Here is a 20183-nt window from a genome sequence, read left to right as displayed (position 1 = left end):
ATCTCCCTAGGCAACACCATAATCCTTTTATTTATCACCCATTGAGTTAACTTTCTTGTTATCCTATTCTAAGCTTTCCCACCAAACCGAACTATACAAAAATTATTTCTCTATACTTTAGTTTCCTTAATTATAAAATGAAGGAGTTGGATTCTTAAAATCCTATTCTCCTTTCCAATTCCTGTGAGTCCTCAATGCTCCCTGCTGCAAACTGCTGACCTCTGGGATGTTTTCCAGCGTCTCTCCCAGGGTTCCTCTTTCTAGCCTTTCCCCACAGTCACCCTCATGGACTCACTCCCAGTTCCCAGAGCTCACTGGCCTGGATCTCTTCAACTTTAAGTTCCTTCACATCCACTCTCCACAGCACCGCCCCCGCCTCCCCCATACTTCTGCTCTCACCATCGCTGAGCTCCTCCCCCTTCAAGATTTCAAATGAGAATTTGCTTTCTTTGACATCAACACATATCTTCCCCACAGCCATAACCCTTCCTTTTCTCATCACTGTAAGAACATCCATGTCAATAACCATAGTTAGTGCGGATATGCGCGCATCCCTGGTACTTTTCCTGTATTAAGCTCATTCAGTCTGCATAATCGCCCAGGGAGGAGGAGTCCTTCTTCTTTTGCAGATGAGGAAACTGCAGCACCTAAAGGCCAAGTAATTTGCCCAGGATACAGAGCTATTAAGTGGTGGAGCTGAAATTCAGACCCCAAGGTGTCTAGCTCATCCTGTCCTGCTGCTCTTCGTACACCTATAGTCCTTTCACCCTTTAGTCCCCATGTCACACTCCCCTCCAGACCAGTACTTGAGGCTACCCAGGTATCTCTTCCTCTGCTTCTGCTCGCAGAGATGCCGGAGCAGGTCCCCTGCCTGGTTGACTGGCTCTGGATAAATGCCTGCTGCCTGGCCTCACCTGGGAAGCTCTGCTCTGCACCCATCGTGCACCCTGCCTGGCTTGTCCTCAGTCCACTTTACAGCTGGCTTTGCTCTCTACTGTGTGAATGGTGAAGGGCATTCCTTAAAAGATCTCTCGATATCTCTTTTCTCCACTGCAGAACAGTCTGCCCATTTTCTCTCCCTTCTCAACGTTCCCTACATTCTCAAAGAATAAAAGCACTTCCCTCTTCTGTCTCACTTCTCCTTGGGTCCACCCCTGCTGCCTGTCCCAGTGTCTCTGTCAGTAGCCTCTAACCATTCTCTCCTCCACTGGAAACTAAAGCCCCTTACGCCCTGCTAGTCTTGACTCTGCTCTTCATCAGACCGGCATCTCTCCCTTTACCACCAAATAACAGCAGTGCATTCTTTTGTTTCCTTTAGAACAAGATGCAGATGTTTTCCAGAATTTTCTTCAACTTCAGGCAGTAAGTTTTTGGTGGAAAGAATGTCCTTCCCCCTAGTCCTTAGAACCAGGCTCTCTTCTCTTATTCTTCAGCATTTAAAACAAAACAAAAACAAACCAGGAGCCAGGCCAATATGTCTTCCATTCACTGTTCCTTGAGCACAACTCGTAGATCCTTCTAGGAGCCACCAGGGGCCATTGCCTGGGCCCTGTCTGAGTGCTGTAGCATGTCAGGGCTGAGGGTCAGGAGGACCCTGAAGACTATGAATGAGCACCTCCCGCTGCTGAGGTGGTAGGGCAAGCAGGAAGGGAGCAGATGCACAGCACCTCCTCCCCGCCCAGACAGGGAGATCTCCTCCATGCCAGGCCCTGCGCTGGGCACTGGGGCACAGAGGAAAGCAAGGCCTGGACCTGCTTGGGGAGAGGCAGCACCTTTGACTCCTCAGAGCCCCAACATCATCTTCCAGGTAACACAGAAATGCCAGTGCCTAGGCTGGAGGGAAACCCCTTGGAGAAGAGTTCTGGTTCCAGATGGCCAGCAAGTGGGCTGAGTGCAGGGGGCGCTGGGAACAGAACATGGTGTCAGTGTTGAGAAGCAGAGGGCAGCGTCAGGCCAGAGACCTCGTATTGGGCAGAGGACCTGGCCTGTGACTTATGAGGAAACGTGGGATGGGGACCTCGGATCTCAGGCTGTTCTCAGAGAGGCCACAGAGGCTGATAAAGGGGAGGCTGAATGGCCTTGCAGAGCAGGGTCCCCCTTAGCATGCCTCTTAGAACGCTTGTGCATTGGATGCTAGATGACAAAAATGGTATGGGAATTGGAGGCTGTATTGGTCCTGACATTCAGACTCCGTCGGGCTGTGTTTAAATGCCCAAGAACTCTGCAGAAGAGAAACCTGCCTCACTAACCCAACATTTCCCATTCTTATTTGGCCAATGATTTTTCTTTATGTAACATTTATTAATATCCCACAGAATTAGTGTTCCATGGCAGACCCTTGGGAAATGCTTCTTCGAAAAGTTTTAAAATCCTTGCTGTACTCTGAAATGAGCCCATTTCTTCTTTGGCATTGTGGCTATGCTGGAGGGTAGAGACGGAATATATGGGCCTTAGATCGGAATGACCTGGGTTTAAATCCACCTTCCTTTAAAATATCTGGCCTCGGTCAGGTTATTTAACCTCTTTGAAATTTAGTTTCCTCATCTGTATAATGGGAGGAACAACAGCAGCTATGTTACAGGGCTTTTGTGACGGTTGATTGAACTAATAATAGCTAACAACAGAGGGCTCGTCATGTGCCAGACACCATTCTAAGGGCTTTATATATGTTGTTTAATCCTCACCACATCTCTCAGGTAGGTAATGCTATTATCATCATTGTACAGGCCAGGAGGCTCACAGAGGTTAAGTGTTATGCCCAGTGTCACAAAGCTGGTATATTTTAGAACTAACACACGGTGGAATTGGGATTTGAAACCTGACCATCTGCTACCAGAGAGTACCCACTTAACCACTATGTTATAAAGAAAGGGCCTAGTACATTGAAAACACAAAATAATATCAGTTCCCTTTTCAGGTGATTCATGGATATTTTAGGAATCCTAAGTCGTTCTGCCATCTTTTATCAAACCTATTTAAAGAGTGATCTCCTTGATATGCTTAACTCTTCAGTTACTTCCATTATGACCATTCTCTTTGCTCTGCCTCCACATCCTGGCCCATCCCAATTTGGACAGTTCAATTAGTTGGAATTGGTCCTCTTCCCACACTGGCCACATCCCAGTGGTCTATACCTCCACATCCAGGACCAAGAGTCTTCCCAGAATATCCGGTGGAGAGGCAGCTTGTTCCTAAGCTTATTCTCATTCCGATATCTCAAGTGATAGACTTGACAAAAGCTTTAAGAATATATCCTTTTTTATTGTTTATTCAACAAACATTTATTTTGCGCCTTCACTGCAGTAGATGCGTGCTCTTGGGGAATTTATGGGCTAGCCCTGTTTGTGTACGACTCTTAATTAGGCTCTGATTGCCTCCAACAGTCTTCAGTAGCCACTTTGAGACTGGAATTCTGTGAGATCTCCTCCGTCAATGGTAATGGGGTCTTTTCCACCTAGATTAACCTGGCTTTGAGTCACAAAGTGCCCCCAGGGGATCCTTCCCCCTTATGAGACCCTCCAAGGACCCTTCAAACCCCACTGTTCCAAATGTACTTGCCTTGATTTGTTTGATTTTTGTCTCCCAAGCTACTATCAGGGTTGACTCCAAAAGTGCCATGAATGGGGCTTTCCCCAGGCCCCTGACAACCAGAGTCTGTCAGGCTCTCGCTCTCAGAACACTCTCCCAGTCATCCAGCCCACCAGGCAAACCCCTGCAACACCTAATTCAAGTCTCACCTCCTCCCTGGCCCTTTCCCCAGCCAATAAGTGAGTCATTTTCTCCTCTCTTCTGCACTTGTACCTTATATGTGCCCACAGCTAGAAAAAAAACAAAACAAAACCAAAACACTTCTTCTTCAAGACACTTGACTGCCATCTGCTGGAAATTTGGCTTAATGACGCAACAACTCTGCCACTTAAAAACATGCAGTAGCTCCTGAAGTTGTGCAGTGCACTGCTAGCACAGCTGCAGCCCATGGACCTGTCTGTTGCACTGGTCATGCTGTTGTGTATTTATGTAAACACTCTCTCTCCTTCTAGATTGAGGCCATCTTGAATGTAAAAACTGTGCTTGGTTCCTTTTGTGTTCCCAGGATTGCTGATTGACCCTGGTGCAAACACCTGTTACCTTAGGTCCACGACATCGGGGCTCACTGGGTGAAGGTTCTCTAAGTCCATCTGTTGCAAAACAAGGCAACTGACCTCTCTCTAGGCTTTCAGAGTAATGATGGAGGGTCAAGGAGGACTTATGAGGGCATGGGGCCCTGTCGTCCCCTCACCTGTGCTCAAAATCTGTTCAGATCAGAGCAACTCATCACTGGGTTCCCTCAGAAAACAGAGTCAGGCACCAGAACCATAGAGTAGAGAATGGGGCCAGGGGCCTCCTGAAGTTACTTTCCATTGTCCAGCTGCCATGGGCTATTTAGAAGCACATCGTGTGCTCAGGGGCAGCTCCTTACAGATTGCAGGGATGCAGAGATGCAATACAGGGGCTCTTACTGGGGTAGTCAGGGTTTTGTGGGGAAGTAGATCAGTAAAAGTATAAGTATTAGGGGGAAGCCCTCCATCCTTTCACGAAGCTTGTTTCCCTAGAACTATTTGGTACAGCATTAGTCAGGTCTCATAGAGGACCTCCCAGACAAACACCTCTTCCTGTTCAAGTTTGTCCTGATGAACTAATAGTCTTTCACTGTCAAGGCTGAGCATTTCCCTTTCTTCCCTGGCTGCCAGGAAGCTCATGGAGAACTTGTTTGCTCAGTTTTTGTAGCTTTCCTGAGCCAGAATTTAAAATTTCCTCTCATTCCTTCCCCAGGACTGCTTGTCTGTTTTGTTTTGTTTTCTTTTCTTTTACTGCATTTTACTTTGTGAGAATGGTTTCTGGAGGCAGGATCGGCAGTGGGATGTGAGTTAGAAACACTGACAGTGAAACAGTCACACCTGGGTTTCCATCCCCTCTTACTAGCTGTGTGATATTGAGCAAAACAGCTTTGGCTCTTCAAGCCTCAGCATCTCACCTGGTCAATTGAGCTATTTATAGATCATGATTAATGGATAGCTTGTTGTGAAGATTAAACTAGTCCAGTTTAAATACCACTGTTCTCTTTCTTTCCACCAGATCAGGCTTGGTCGGTGGCTCTAGGATTCTAGTCTTTCCTTCTTCCTTCATAAATCAGTTGGCTTAGGATGAGGTAAACTGAGGTAATCTGTAGGTGACCAACCATCCCTGTTTGCCTGGGAGAGAGAAAAGTCCTGGTGCAGGACTTTTCGGTGTTAAGATGGAAAGGTCCAGGGCAAATAAATGAGTTTTTCACCCTGGTAACAGACAACCTTAGCGTCTCAATGGTTTACAGAAACAAAGGTTTATTTCTTCCTTGTTGATACTATTCATCCAGGAGCCCCAATCCATGAAATGGCTGGTCTTGGGCACAGATGGAAGAAAAATGCTAAAGGTTCTGTTCAAAAGTTGCACCTGTCACGTCTCACATTTCATTGGTCCAAACAAGTCCCATGGCCAGGCCTGACCTCAGTAGGACAGTAGTGCCGCTCCAAAGGCAGGGGCAGCCAAGATCTTGAGCTTTAATTCAATCGGCAGCACTTCCTTTTCTCTTCTTTCAGCGTTTTTGAGGTGATGGCATAGGGAAGAAGGAGAGACCCTGGTCTGCCGTTGATAGTCTTGGATGGCGCAGCCTTCCGATAATTGAGGGGTGTGGGTGGTTTGCTTTTGTCATTTGCTTTAACTGGGGGCGATGGGCCTCACCCTGCTCTGCTCAGGGTTGCTGCTGGGTCTTCCTTTGGCTCCTACCAGTGGTGGAGGCCCCTGTCTTCCCAGCTCATGAGGCATCTCTTTGCAGGGGCAGCCCAGGATTGTGACTCCTCTTTCAGCCTCCTTGCTCCTTTGTGTGGAGCCACTGAGGCACTTTTCCCTGTGCATGGGGGACAGATGGGAAAGAACGTTTCCCAATTTCTTCCCAGGTATACTATACAAAGTCCCTTTGTGTCCCATTCTCTCTAGCTGTTGCAAGTCTCCCTCCCACCTTTGGAAATCCCTAGCTCAGAAGTGGCCCCTGACCCCAGGGCCGGAGGTCAAGCTCTCCCCAGAGTGTCCTCACTGTGCACCCCTTCAATGGCAGCTTCCAGGGCTGGCTGGCTGAGCCCACCCCTCAACAAGGGTCCCCCTCTCACAGGTACCTTCAGCCCCTTGGAGCACTGAAAACTCTTCCTACTTCCTTAGTTTTTTTATTTTATTGTTCTTACATCTAAAAGCATCTTGTCAGAGGAAAAATGGTTGTTCACAAAGAATTGTTAAGTATTACAGTTGGCTCATTTTTTTTTACCTTGTCTAGGCTTATAAGGAAGCCCTTCTGATTTCCGTTTGCAAAATATAGTGCCCAAAATAAATAAATAAAAAGAAAGTGAAAAAAATAAAACCCAAAAAGTATGTAGTGTCAAAGTATTTGTTAGCATTTATTATTATTTCTAAAAAGTAATTTTGAGTGTTAGCATAATTAATCAAAATAAGGAGTTTCATATGATGATTGGGAACTTGAAACGTCATCCAAGTTTCAGGGAAGTGGAGGACAGAGAAAGGATAGGAATTTGTGCCTGCATTTAACGTTTGTTGAGCACCTACCTTGAGTGAGCCGTGGGGCTAGGTACTTGGGAGACGCCTCTCAAGAAGGCCCAGCTGCGTGGAGCTCACGGTCCTGTGGGGGGAGTCGGTCATGAAAGCAGACAGTGGCTGCAGAGTGTGAAGGACCTGGAGTAGGAGCAGCCTGGGGAGAGGAGAGGGAAGGAGGGAAGGAGAGCTGCTCTGAGGAGGCCATGCCTGAGGGGACATGCAGGGCAAGCAGGAGTTCTCAGGTGATGGGCTGGACAAAGGCAGCTGCACCTGTGAAAATGTGGGTATAACCAAGGCAGAGAGCTGCTGGGAATGTCAGTGTTTCAGCCTGGCTGGAACTTTGGGCTGCAAATTGGGAGCGGGGGTTAGTCTGGAGAGTAAGCAGGAGGATTGCAGACCCTCAGCGTTTCCTAGTAGGGAGTTTGGCATTTTACCCGGAAGGCTTGAGGTGGGGCAGTGAAGGCACTGAAGTCTTTAACAAGGGGGTGTCATATCTCTGAGCACAGGGAGGAGGGGATGAGGCTGGAGATGTCATCAGTCTGAAGGGGGCAGTGGCAAGGGGGTGGGGAAAAGTGGCTAGACCCATCCAGCAGAGAGCTACAAGGGGGGCTTTGGGATGCCGCAAAGAGAGAGGGGCAGCAGCCCAGGGTGGATTCCAGGTTGCTAATTTGGGGGCTGGGAGGATACTGTGTGACCTAGACAGGGAATCAGAATTAGATGGAATTAGGGCTAGTGAGCGTCCAGCAGCACTTCCTCCAGGACTTGGCATACGTTTGCTGCTGCTCTGGCAGACTGAGGCTTAGGGATGAGAAGTCCAAAACTCCTGGCCACATTATTTGCACATGTCTAGATGGCGATGAACAGAGCCAGTGAAGAGATTGCTTTTTCCAGCTTCTGAATCACATTGCAAAGAGGAATAAATTAGAAGGACAAAATCAGTTCTATTCCTGGCTGTTCAGTGGAGGGCCTTTATAAAAATCAAGACAAAGACGCGTCAGCCAGACTACAAGAATGAATTCATCTACTAAAGATCTGCAGATTTAGCCAAAGGAATGTGAAAGGCCAGGATTTTTGCTGTAGAAAGGTCAGGAAACTCCCATTGAAAACTGAGCCTTGCCATTTCAAGGCAGAGGAGGGAATGGATTAGACCTGTTCTTCCTTTTAAAGCCAGATCCTCCCAATAGGAATTCTTGACGTGAGTCAGAAGGGCAGAGAAGAGACCCCTCTGTCCTCATCGGTAAGAGAAGGGAAGAGAAGCACTGTCACTTTGTTAGCATGAGTCCTTTTTCAGAATTTACTCCTCTCAGCTTCTTGTGTGGCCCAGCCATACTTGGGCTTCATGGGCATTTTCTTTAAACACCTTTGCTTTCCCTCAGCAATTAGTTTTAGGTGTTACAGCCCTGCCATCAGTTTGGTTTAATGCCTTCTGGAGATTTGTTTTCTGTTGCTCCTTGTTGTCTGTGTTTAGGTAACTAACTCCACTTGAGAGGGAGCTGAGAGGCGTTTTTAGTAGTGAGTGTAGCCACAGGAGCGCTACCACTCTCTAGCTGGGTGACCTCAGCTAGTTTCCTCACCTCTCTGTGCCTCAATCTTTGTATCAGTAAAATGGGGGAAATAACTGTACCCACCTCATAGAGTTATTTTCAGGATTAAATGAGTCAATCCCCATAAAACAATAAGAGCAATGCTTAACTCAAAGTGATACTCAACATACATTCACTATTAATCTTGCTTGACCCTCTAGGAGAAATGAAACACATAATTATCTTCCTTCTCTTAAGGACATGTCCAGGAATCCATTTTTAGTAACTTAAATAGCATTGTTTTTCACTGAAAATGTCTCCTGCCAGATTCCTTCATGCATTTGCAGTTTAGGCTTAACAAGCTGTTGGAGAGAGCCAGATCAGATCGCTAGGATTAGCGAGTGCAATTAGAATTGGCCAGGGCTGGGGTTGTGAGTCCTTCAGTGTTACTCCCTGTAATTAGGAATCGTAAACTAGCTCCACCACCCATTTCTTTTAGCTAATATGAGATTGCTTATTTACCCCAAGTGACCTGTCTGGTTTTTCTTTTCCTGCAGACCCCACTGTAGGTTTCTGGAAGAAGTTGACTGTCGACAAGGAAACTACAAAACATGACAATCGCTTTGAGGTGACCAACAAGTCCAGCAGCCCCTTGCTCCTCCCACGCTGGATCTGAAGCTTAGGGACACTAACTTCAGGTAAAAAATAAATCCCGTCCTTTGGCAATGGACTTATCAATGGCACTTTGAGTGGCGATTCTTCCTCCAGGAAGTGTCAGTCCATTCAGAAGCCCTGAAACTTGGAATATTTTAGCCCAGGCGACTCTTTGACTGTTAAGAAAGGGGGAGTAGGACCCAGAGGTGGCCCCCTGTCTGTCATGCGGCCCCCAGGGGCCAGGGTTCCACCAGTCACTAGGACCCGGGGGGCTGGGCTCTCTGCTCGTTCCGGGCCTGTTGCCCTTAACGTTGGTAATATTTAAAGCAGCGCCACCAATGGCAACCACCTGCCAGACCTTTGTAGGGTTAAATCGTATAAAATTCACCTCAAAAAATAAGTCAGAGAGGGTAACCAGGAAATTTCTGAAAATGAACAGTAATGAGGAAAAGGACTCATTCTACCAATTTTAAAATGTAGTATAGAGTCACAATAAAAATATATAGTACTAGAGTATAAATAACTAGATAAAAGGAACAGAATAGAAAGTCCAGAAAAATGCAATAAATCAATAAAGGTAGCATTTCAAGTAATTGGTAACAAGATGTATGTCCAGTTTTGGGACAATTGTCTACACATTGGAGGGAAATAAGCAATTCTCCACCTTAGCTATATAGAGTACCAAATAATTTCCAAATGGATTAGACAACTAAATAAAAAAATAAAATTATAACAATATTAGCAAAAAGGGGGAAGCAGATGTGGCTCAAGCAGTTGAGTGCCTGCTGTCACATGGGAGGTCTTGGGTTCATTTCCTGGTGCCTCCTAACGAAGACGAGCAAGACAGCGAGCTGACGCGAGGGGCTGGAAGGGCAAGCTGATGCAACAAGAGGACTCAACAAGATGATGCAATGACACAAAAATGTGCTACAGCACATTTGTATGGTGGGAATGATCCTGTAGAGTGGAGTAAGTGGAAGTTCTGGAGCCGTGTTCCTGAGAGGATGGAGTCTGGAGCACATGCTGGGGGTAGTGATCCTAAACAGGTTGGTAGATATAGTCACTAGCTTCTTTTTCTCAGTGAAATAGGAAGCAAAGTTTTCAGCCAAAAGTGAGGACTGGGGCATTTAATCCTCACAACAACAGTTGCTGTGGCTGCTCTTATCATCCTTGTTTTAAGATGTAGAAATGGAAGAACGGGGAGGTTATATAACTTGCCCAAGATCACATGGCTAGTAAGTGATAGAGCTAGATAGAATTCAGATACTGATTAGCCATTAAAAATGATGATCTAGTTCTAAATTTCTTTACATGGAATAATGTCTGGGAGAGGTGCAGTGACTTGCCAAGCTTGTAAGTCACTTACCAGTGGTGTGTAAGTCGCAGAGCGGGGACTTGAACTGAGATTTGTCCGATGCTGGAGTTCAGGCCATTTCCTACACCAGGCTGCCTCTCCACGATGGAAAGACCTGAAAGGCACCCTGGAGGTCTCAACCAGTCCCCTCATTTTACAAATGACAGGCAACCACTGCCTAGAGAAGTACTCAGGGGCTTGTCCAAATGACCAGTATCTCACAGACCTTTCTCCATGCTGCTCTTCCAAGAGAAGTTTGATTTCCTGGTTTTGGATTCTACCTTCCCCAACTCTCTCTCCTCCAGGCTGTCCCATCCCAACCTATTTCTCCATTTTCTCCTTTTGCAGTTCTACATTTTCTTCCCTTTGTCCTCTTGATTTTTATTAGTTTCCTTCTTTCTCTGTTTTGTTTTGAGGTGTAGGGACCAGAACTAGACACACAGCTTTACCTTAAGTCTCCCCTGTAAGATGAAGTGTTACCTGCTCTCTGCCTTCCTGTTGGTGGAGCTGTGGGACCTGAGACTGGGCAAGCACATCAGCTGTCACTGATTCCACCCTCTTGTTCTGCAGATGAGGAAACTTGGGCCCAGAGAGCGGGAGTGACAGCTCCAGTCATATCCTGTGGTGCTCCATCTCCTGACTGCCGGCAGGGCACAGACCTTTTCAACTTGATTTGGAGTTGGAGTCCCCTGCAAGGTACTTGTCAAACTCTTTTTTGAGCCCTCAGGTTTCTTCATGGTTTTAAAATATAAATTCTTAAATATTTAGCAAAGTTGTTTACAATGTCTTCATTACATTATGCAAGATTTTCCATCTCAACAAATGTTATCCAGAAATATTGATGCTTCTAAGAGACCTCTGTACCTCTCAGGGTTAGTCCCTTGTATGGCTTTTGGGCTCCTGTTTATTTCTCCAGTTTCACCTCTCCCTGTCCTTTTCTTTGAATTCTTATGCTCCAGCAGCACCCCAAATCAGCCATCTTGGGTCATAGACCCAGTCTCTGCATTTCTCCCCTTTTCTTGGAAAGCCTTTAGGGAGGAAGAAGTAAGATTGGATGGGTGAGTCGATGCTGGGTTTCTTTCTTTTACTGAGCATCTATCAGGAGGCAAAGAGATAAAATTTGAGTAAAACATAGGAGTTACTTTGCCCTTAGAACTTACAGTCCACAAGTAGGGAGAAGGCAGCAAACCCGATAGACACGTGTATGTGCATATATTTGTGTATATGTGAGTGTATATAAATATGCATACACATATAATTACTACAAAAGAAAGGTGGCAGGGCAATGAGAATATAAAGAAAGGGGGCCTAGAGAAGTTTCATTTGAACCATGGGTGGGAATTAAGGAGATAAAAAGTGAGGGTAAAGGGAAACACTGAGTAGAGGCCCATAGCAAGGGTACGCCTGGAACATTCAAGAAACTTTAAGAAGGCCTGGGAGGCTGGGTGGTAGGTAGGGCCAGATCTTGCCGTACTCTGAGGCTGTGTTAGAGACTTGGGTTTTTCAGCCCAAGAGCAGCAGAAGCTTGTCCCTGTCACTAACTTGCTGACTGGCCTTGAATGCATTGTTTAAACTGTCTGAATCTTTCCTCCCCTGAAAAATGAGGTCACTGCCTTACAGAGCTATTGTAAGGAATACAGGGCCTGATATAAATGGTAGCTATTACTATTCTGCCCCATCTGCTGTCCATCTTCTAGCATGGCATGTCTGTTGGCCCCTCCAGTCTGGGGCTTCCTCAAGGTCCTGGGGCCATTGCAAAGTGACTCTAAGAGGTGCTATGAATTTATCGAGTAAGTGAATGGATATATGGTCAGACAGTTGATTTGAATGTAAGTATTGGCAAAGCCTTGAAACAAGGTTGATAATATTAACCAAGGGGGGATACACCTTTAGTAAATGAAGTTTATCCCCTTCCACATACCCCACCATTACCTTGTATAGTGTTTGTGTATGGAGAGAATGACACGCATAGGGGAGGGAAGGGAGCTTGTCAACCTATTTGTAAAAAGGAGTTTTTCCAGAACCACTTTGGATTTTTATTGTGATTTAAACACTTAAATCTCCCAGGCATGGTGATGATCATTCATATACTTGGCATAGGGCTTTTCCCATTGATTTGTTATCTAACTCAGAGTATCTGATCTCCTAGGCTCTAAATTCCATTTCCTTTTGCTTTTTGTAACAATGTTCTCCTTCTCTCTCTTATCCCTCTCATTGTTGATCTGTTTCCTACCTCCTTTTGGAAGCCCTCTTGGGTCCTGGTTTTGGTCTTTCATCCACCTTGAATTCTGAGCTCAGCAAGTTGCCCCAGACCCTTCTAGATCTGGCAGCCATAGTGTAGTAAGTCACGTTGGAAGCCAGTCCCGACTCCCCTGAGAAAGCCCTGCTCCTTCCCCCGCTCCTCTCCCAGACAGCTCTTCCCCATCCATCCTATCTGAAGCAGATCCCCCACCTCCATTATTCACTTTGTGTTATTACTAGACCTTGTTTCAATTTGTAGTTGTTTTGTTTGTTTACTTGTTTGTGTTTTGCCTCTGTCTTTGAGGATCATTAGTTCCAGGAGGGAACTGTATCCTCAGTGCCGTGCTCAGGGCCTGGCACTCAGCTAATCCTCAGTATTTGTTAATGAATTTGTTCATGAAGCAAGATGAGTCTTGCTTGTGGGGAGGGTCTTTCCATCTTCATTCCCAGGGCAGTTGTCCTAATGAAGTCATGACTTGGTTTGTTTAGTAGTTGCTTTTGCCAGACACAGTGCTAAGTACCCTAAACATAATATCTCCCCCAAGAGAAAGATTCTTTACCACATGCATTGTCAGATGAGGAAACTGAGACTCAGAAAGGTCATATATCCTACTAAGTGGTGGGGGCAGGATTTAAGGCAATATGAGTCTAGGGAGAAAGACAACAATCCAGATTACAGTGTTCAGGTTGGTAGCCTTATTTATAAGGATCTGCTCTAGGAGGTAAAGCCAGGGAGCAGGACTGTTCTGGCAGCAACCACAGTGGACTTCAGGTGGGTAACACCTGACTGTGATGATGGTAATCCATAGGTACTGAAGCAGGGCCCAAGCCAGTGACCAAGAGTTTAAGGATAGGGCTCCAGCCCTTCACTAGGATTGGCTGACCAGGGCTAGTGTCAAAGCCCCAACCGGATGGACCAAGGTTTAGGACAGGGCTCAGACCCCATTGAGAACTATAGTACAAACTCAGGAAACCAAGGCAGAAGCATGGGGAATCCTGTAAATCTGAATATTTCTTCCAGTTAAGGCCTCAGTGGCTGATGGGGCTGAACCCAGTGTTGTCCTGTCAGCCTTGGACAGGGTCAGCTCTGGGCCTCTGCACACCTGATCCACTTCTCTGGAGACCTAGATACAGCTGAAAAGGATTGGGAGGGCTGGTGGTGATTCTACACTGAAGACAGCACTTCCTGGACTCAGGCAGTCCTGCTTTCATGGAAAACGTAAACATGAGATCTTGGGCTAGAAGCATTTTGTGCCATTGTGTACGTTTTCGTGTAGCCACTGACTTTGGTCATTTGGCTCAACAGTTTGTGGACTGTCTATCTGGTCTTTTCCCTTCCCTTCTATTACACTTACTGGCTTTCTAATCTGTGCATTTTACATTGAGGTGTAATATCAGATTTAGTCAGTCATTTTGAAACAGTGAAGGGGGCTGAGGAACAAGACTGGTGGCCAGAGACCAACTCTATAGAAGACTCTTGTTGTAGTTCAGGCAAAAGAAGGTGGCAGGAGGGAAGGAGAGGAGGGATGGGATGAAGGAGGTTGGGGTTAGGGTTAAAACTTGATCACCAGAATCCCTCTTAAGTCTCACTGGCCAGCACTGAGTCCCATGGTCATTTCCGCTGTAAGGAGTAACCTTGCAAGGAATATTTCAGTTTTCTAGCCCCCATAGTGCCAGCAGACAAGGGAAGAGGGGCTGGGAAAGTGTTTTAGTTGAGACAACCAACAGTCTTCTGTAAGCATCAGGAGGAACCCTCTAAAGAAACTGGATCCCAAAAGACAGTGGGGGAAGATAGGACAGACTGCCTGGTCATGGTGAGACAGGAGGACTGTATTTTCCTGTCTCCCAAATAGGACTTGTAGTTGAAGAAAGGAAATTTTCTATTTTCCTAAAAAAGTTATTTTAAAAATGTACAAAAATAGCAACAAGAATGTCACATTTGTTTATTTCATTGATCACATTTGTTGATTGGAAGAAAAAAAAATTTAGAACTGTCAGAGAGCATCCAGGATACTCAGTTCTCTCAGCTGGAAGTGCCCTGGGTTTATACTCCTAGAGCCTTGGGTTCTGGGGCTTAGTTCTTTCTCCCCCTTGGAGAAGTCACCTAGCATCCCTGGGCTTTTAGTCTTCATTAGAAAAATGAGCAGGGAGGTCTAAGTTACCTGTAAAACTCTTAAATAAGCCCGATGTTCTTTCCATTCTTCCATATACTGTTCTGGGACGGCCGGGAGGGAGAGGTGTTAGAGCCACGGAGAGGCCCCTCCTTCCTCGTGCCGACTCTCCATGGTGCTGCCCCAGGCCCTCCATCACTTCAGCAAGTTGAATAAATGCTCCTTGTAACAATTCCAGAACACCCAATGGCGGACCAGAGAATGGACATTTCCTCAACAATCAGTGATTTTATGTCCCCGGGTCCAACTGACCTCCTCTCCAGCTCCCTTGGCACCAGCGGTGTGGATTGCAATCGCAAACGGAAAGGCAGCTCCGCCGACTACCAGTAAGGCCTCTAGGTCTCATCTCCCTCCTGGTTACACTTGACGTCAGTTCACGGGCATGCCACATCTAGGGGCCAGCTACTGTTTCTCACGGAAAGGAATGGGAATAAAAGATCAGATCCTAGGTGGCCACACTGTTGGTTGGTTGTTTTATCTTCCCTCCTGGATTGCAAGCAAGGGAGGGAGCCTCCAGCACTGCTGAGGTGTTGTCTTCCCCCTCCTGTCCCCAAATTATTCCACATCAAGGGAAAAAGAACAGCTTTACAGCCAAGTTCTGCCTTTTACCCTTGTCTTTATCTTCCTTTGCTCCTTTGAGCAAGAGGACACAGTCTACATATGTAATGTCAGTGATTTCTAAGAGCTTTCCCTGAGACCTTTGTCTGATGAAGACAGCAAATATTAGACCCTAAATTAATGTTTGTGGAATGAATGAATGAATGGAGATTGTCTCTGAAAACAGTATAGGAACATTGATATTGTCCTTAAAACATAATTTAAATTAGTATGTACCTGTTATATTAAATAGTATTTTTGTTTCTTTTTAGACTTGATGACTTTTCTTTTGAGTAAGTAAATTTTCACACTTACAGTCAACTCTTCTATATCTGTGCAAACACCTAGGGAATATGGCAGTGTAGAATATTCAAAGGCACATTTTGTTTTTGTTGAGGCAACTGCGTGGAAACTTACCCAAATGTCCTTTTAAGAGGTTTTCTTTTGTTTAATGAGGGACAATCTCCAAGGAGGTATCCCCCTACAGCAGATGTCCTTTCTGCTGAAGTTCACAGGTCGAATTTGGGGAGCACAGTGGCTGGAGGTCAGATGCCCACTAGGAGATGCTATGATTAATATGTAAGTTATCCCAGATAATTAAGAGAGCAAATGCCCAGGGGATGGAGAGTGGGTGTGAGGACTGTGAGGGTATAACTCCCCAACAGAGAGACCAGGAGATGTTTTCCATGGAACCCCTCGTATTGGGTATGTGCTGCTAGGCCTCTGTCATCTAGATCTGTGGTTTCCAAGCTGGTCACCATCCAAGACCCTTCTACTTTGCCTCATGGGCCCCAATTCTGCAAGCCTTGTGTAATTGATGGATGGATCTTTTTCTATTATTTTAGCATCAAAGTTGCATGTAACTGCCAAGCAGAGTGTCTCTTTATCAGAGATGGTCGGCCTGGCCTTGATGAGCAGATACAGTTCTAGACAGGAGGGAAGAGGGCACTTGTGGTTTGCCCATGTGGCCTGCATGATTTCCTCTGAACTTTGGGACACCAGTGAGAGAAACTCTCTCTGCCCTTGAGGATATCTAGGGTCTCTGGTTGGGAACCACTGTTCTAGAATGTCCGTGATGTGATTCAGTGCTCCTGAGAAACAGTTATTTTTGCCCTTGAGATTACATTGCTTAATGGGCCATAATCCCTCCTTTCTTATGGGATAAGGGATAAAGGCGGAGAGGCTGTGGCGGTAGTCAGCACCCTCCTGAGAAGGGAGTGAGCTGACCCCAGAGTCCCCTCAAGGATTTCAGTCTGTTTTCTACTGAATTGCAGGGTGTCAGGAAACTTGCATCTCTGGGGTTTGTGAAATGGAGGCAGATCCTTGCTGTCACCTCAGGGCCTCTGCAGCCAGAGGAGCTCCATGCCCCTCAGCTCCACTGCTCCCCTCCATCCTAATTCCTCGAGCCTAGGTTTCCCTAACTCAGCTGAGAGCCAGAATATTTGGTAGCAGTGCCTTTGAAAAGCTGCCTTTGGGGCTCTGCTTGGTATTTCTTTGTTGGTGCTTTGGTTGCCCCCCTCTTCACTTTACCCCCCACCACTTATATATGTATGCACATATGCACACATATATTTGATGCTTGATATGTTTTTCAAATAGAATACACTCCATTTATCCAGAATGATGGGGGAATAAGGTGTTATTTGATTTTCTGGTTAATAGGAATTTCTGTAAACACTATGTATTCCTAATTTTCAAATAATCAAAACATGGTAAAATATGTGTAACACTCAAACTCCATTGAGACTATATATAACTTTTGTTTGATAATCTGGAAAGCCCACCAGAGTGGGGTATAGTAAGTTAAGTTGATTTTTTTTTGTTATCTTTTTTGTTTTTTTATTATTATACATTATTTATCAGTATTATGGCTATTTGAGCTCTCTGGTTTCTGGATAAATAGGAACCTTTGTATTATGGTAAGAAGCTATTCTGTATGCCCTTTTTTAACAAGCTGCCATCTTCTCTTTTGTTTTTTCAGGGAAAGCATGGACACAGACAAAGATGACCCTCATGGAAGGTACTTATGTAGCCATGGTAATTTGAACTTCAGGGTCCTTATAGCCATTTTCTTTGTACAATTATACATGCTGTATCTTGGGGTGGGTTCCACCAACATCCTTGATTGGGAATAAGCAGGAAGAACATGATCCCATGGCTCAGGGCTTTCTCCACACCTTTCCCCCTGCCCAGCCCACTGTGACTAACAACCAAGAGCCTTGGTGTATATGTAGAGAGATGACAGGAATTAGGCAGGGAAGAAAATAGATACATTTAATTTAGCCATTTATCTCCAGGGAATTGTGTTTTTATCTTTTGTTCTTTTTCCTTCTAGGTTAGAATACACAGAGCATCAAGGAAGGATCAAAAATGCAAGGTACACTTGGCCCCCATTCTGTCTCCCACTGTCAAGGTTCTGGTTGCTTAGACGGCAGCCGAGGAGGTTCAGTGTGTTTGGTCTCTAAGAGTCCTTTCAGGCACTGTCACATCCTTAGGAAACAGGGAGGGCGGTACGTGAGCCTTGGCTTGATGTGGCCTTCTGTCCCGCTGCACTCTGCAGGCTCCACTGGCCTGCCACTCATTTTTGACTAAGCACATTTAACCCAAAGGGGGCTTTGAAGGCAGCAGGACATAGCCCAAGGCTAAGTTTCCCTGTGGTAGTTATCAGCAGGCTATTACTTCTGACTCAAGGGCCCTCCGGAGGAGACCTAGCTGAGGGAGTGAATTCCTGGGCCGCACTTGGCCTCTGAAAGGGGCCTCTGCTGGGCTGCAGGTTGCAGATAAGGCCAGGGCACCATGCCTTGCTCACACGAGTAGATTCTTTAGCTTGGACAGTCCTTTTTGCCTTTGACTACACTGCTGACCCCCTTGCAAGTGGGCCGCCAGGCTCTTCTGCCATTAGGATCCAGGTGGTGTGGGGTGCGGGTGACCTGAGATTCCCGGCTTTTCCCTCGCAGACCAGCCTCTGCGGGAGGCGCCATGGCTGTGCTGTGACGGCAGGGGTAGCAGGCCATGTTGCCGCTGTTTGCGCAGCTCCTCTAAGTACAGGCACCACTGACGGGTGAAACCAGTCAGGGAGAGGGCCTGCCAGCAAAAGTGCCATCCTGCCTGGTTGGGTGGCAACTCTGGCGAGGGAGGAGTGTGATATTTTTTGGGAAAAGCTCTTGGGGACATACGTAGCATCTGCTAAATCTAGGTAGGGTCATGGTTGATCTGCGGGTGGCAGTGTTAGTTACCGGGCGACCCAGTCAGCGAGTCTCTCACAGGAGAGGAATGAAGCCCCTCCTCAGGCCACACAGCGGGTTCCTCGGAAGCCCGGGGAGGGCTCATGGGGGCTCACCGGCCCTCCCCGGTGGCCGTAGGTGCTTTATTCTGTGGAGTCTCTACCTCCCTTTCTTTCCTTCCGTCCCATGTTAAATTCTACCTTTACTAAGGCTGGGAGAAAAAGAAATAAGGTGAAATTAACAATGCACCTTACTCTGCAAAGACACGTTTTCTAACGTTGCTCCTTAATTCTAAGGACAAGGAAGGTAAGCATGAAAAACTAATACTGGCCTGGTAATGAGACTACTTTTTTGGTGACTTTAATGGAAAAGTCTAATTTGAAATATTCTGCAGATCCTAAATTTATCTTGTCAGAAGAATATCGAAAACACATAAAACTTATTTATTTTTGTCACCATTTCCTTGATGCTTGATGACATTGTATAAGAAACCATTTTTCATGTTATTACTCAGGGAAGCTCACAGTCAAATTGAAAAGAGGCGTCGGGACAAAATGAACAGTTTCATTGATGAATTGGCTTCTTTGGTACCAACATGCAACGCAATGTCCAGGAAATTAGATAAACTGACTGTGCTAAGGATGGCTGTTCAGCACATGAAAACGTTACGCGGTAAGACCCTGGGCTTCATTGTCCTTTATGTCCTTGCCCACAAGGATGTTTCTAAGTTCCTAAGGCAAATGTGTTGCCTTGAGAAATATGCCTGTAATTTTCAGCAGTAGACATGATGTCAAATGAAGTGATGACCGAGCCTATGTGGATATTGAGTTGCAATTTTAGTCCCACATGTGCAGAGCGTATAAGCTGGGTTCTTTGCATGTCTCTGTAAGTGCACATAATCAGGCCATAGGCATATCAGAGAAGATTCTGCTGACGCCCCTCTTTGAAGGTTTGTGTGTCTCTGGATCCCATTTATACAGTTATAAAAATCAGAAACGTAGGTGTACATAGTGACACAGAAAAGTCAGTTTCAGAGGAAAATTCGTTTGAAGAATGAGTCACTGGTTGATGGTTCTTGCTGCGTTTTATTGTCAGGAATGAACACTGATGATATTTTCATTTTCCTGGAATTTTCCCAACCCAGATCAACTCTTTGTGAGGGAGGCAGCATTTTTTTTCTTTTCAGATTATGGTATGGGTGAGAAAACAGAGGCAGAAACATGGAAGTGACTTATCCAAACCATAGGAGAAATCTGAAACAGATCAAGCATTTTGGTGAATTCTGTTCCTGGAATTTTCCGTAGCTAGTCTTGAGCTATTTGACAGAATTTGGAAGTGTGCACTTAGCCAGATCTCTGACCTGCATGGTCAAAGAATTGCATCTTTATATTTCCACAAAGCCCTCAGAAATAAGTAACTGGTTTTGTCTGACTTTTGGTCATTATTCAGAAAAATGTTTTATCATGTACTTGGAGGATGGCATTTAGAAATTCATATTAGTGAAGGTAATAGGAGTTATAAATTATTATAAACTAATTCTATCAAATTGGAAGGAAAAGAGCATATCTCAAGTTAAAATAAAGAAAACAGGGAGGTGGATCAGTAAATGATACCGATGTTGTTACTTGACATGAAAGTCACAAACACATTCCATTTACCTCCTTCCCCAAGATACTTTGAATTGTTATGAATTTATTTCATTTTATTTCTTCATCATCCTACTATCCTTTCTGCAGATTCCAAGCCATTTGCCACTGGCATTTTTCTCTAAGTTATTGTTCTCCTTAAAGAAGCCAGATTG

The 20183-nt window shown here is 45.6% G+C and overlaps 1 protein-coding gene across 13 annotated transcripts in view; it reads left to right on the top strand.

Moving 5' to 3' along the window:
* Positions 1 to 20183, top strand: part of BMAL1 (basic helix-loop-helix ARNT like 1) — a 108943-nt gene that overhangs the window by 63446 nt on the left and 25314 nt on the right. For 4 of the 13 annotated variants that reach the window (XM_004472532.4, XM_004472530.5, XM_004472531.4 and 1 more), the window contains exons 3-9: positions 8699 to 8839; positions 10720 to 10845; positions 14740 to 14887; positions 15431 to 15451; positions 17140 to 17178; positions 17494 to 17535; positions 18897 to 19054. In XM_004472532.4, the coding sequence (XP_004472589.1) occupies positions 14748 to 14887; positions 15431 to 15451; positions 17140 to 17178; positions 17494 to 17535; positions 18897 to 19054 (400 nt within the window). In that variant the 5' untranslated portion in view covers positions 8699 to 8839; positions 10720 to 10845; positions 14740 to 14747. Of the gene's footprint in view, positions 1 to 8698; positions 8840 to 10719; positions 10846 to 14739; positions 14888 to 15430; positions 15452 to 15648; positions 15738 to 17139; positions 17179 to 17493; positions 17536 to 18896; positions 19055 to 20183 lie in introns of those variants that run through there. The other 9 variants (XM_071218209.1, XM_071218207.1, XM_071218208.1 and 6 more) reach the window with 3 other exon arrangements.

Source organism: Dasypus novemcinctus, chromosome 10 (assembly GCF_030445035.2).
Source record: "Dasypus novemcinctus isolate mDasNov1 chromosome 10, mDasNov1.1.hap2, whole genome shotgun sequence".
In the NCBI taxonomy this organism is placed as follows: domain Eukaryota; kingdom Metazoa; phylum Chordata; class Mammalia; order Cingulata; family Dasypodidae; genus Dasypus; species Dasypus novemcinctus.
Note: the sequence above shows the minus strand (reverse complement) of the source record. Positions and strands in the feature narration are given on the sequence as shown.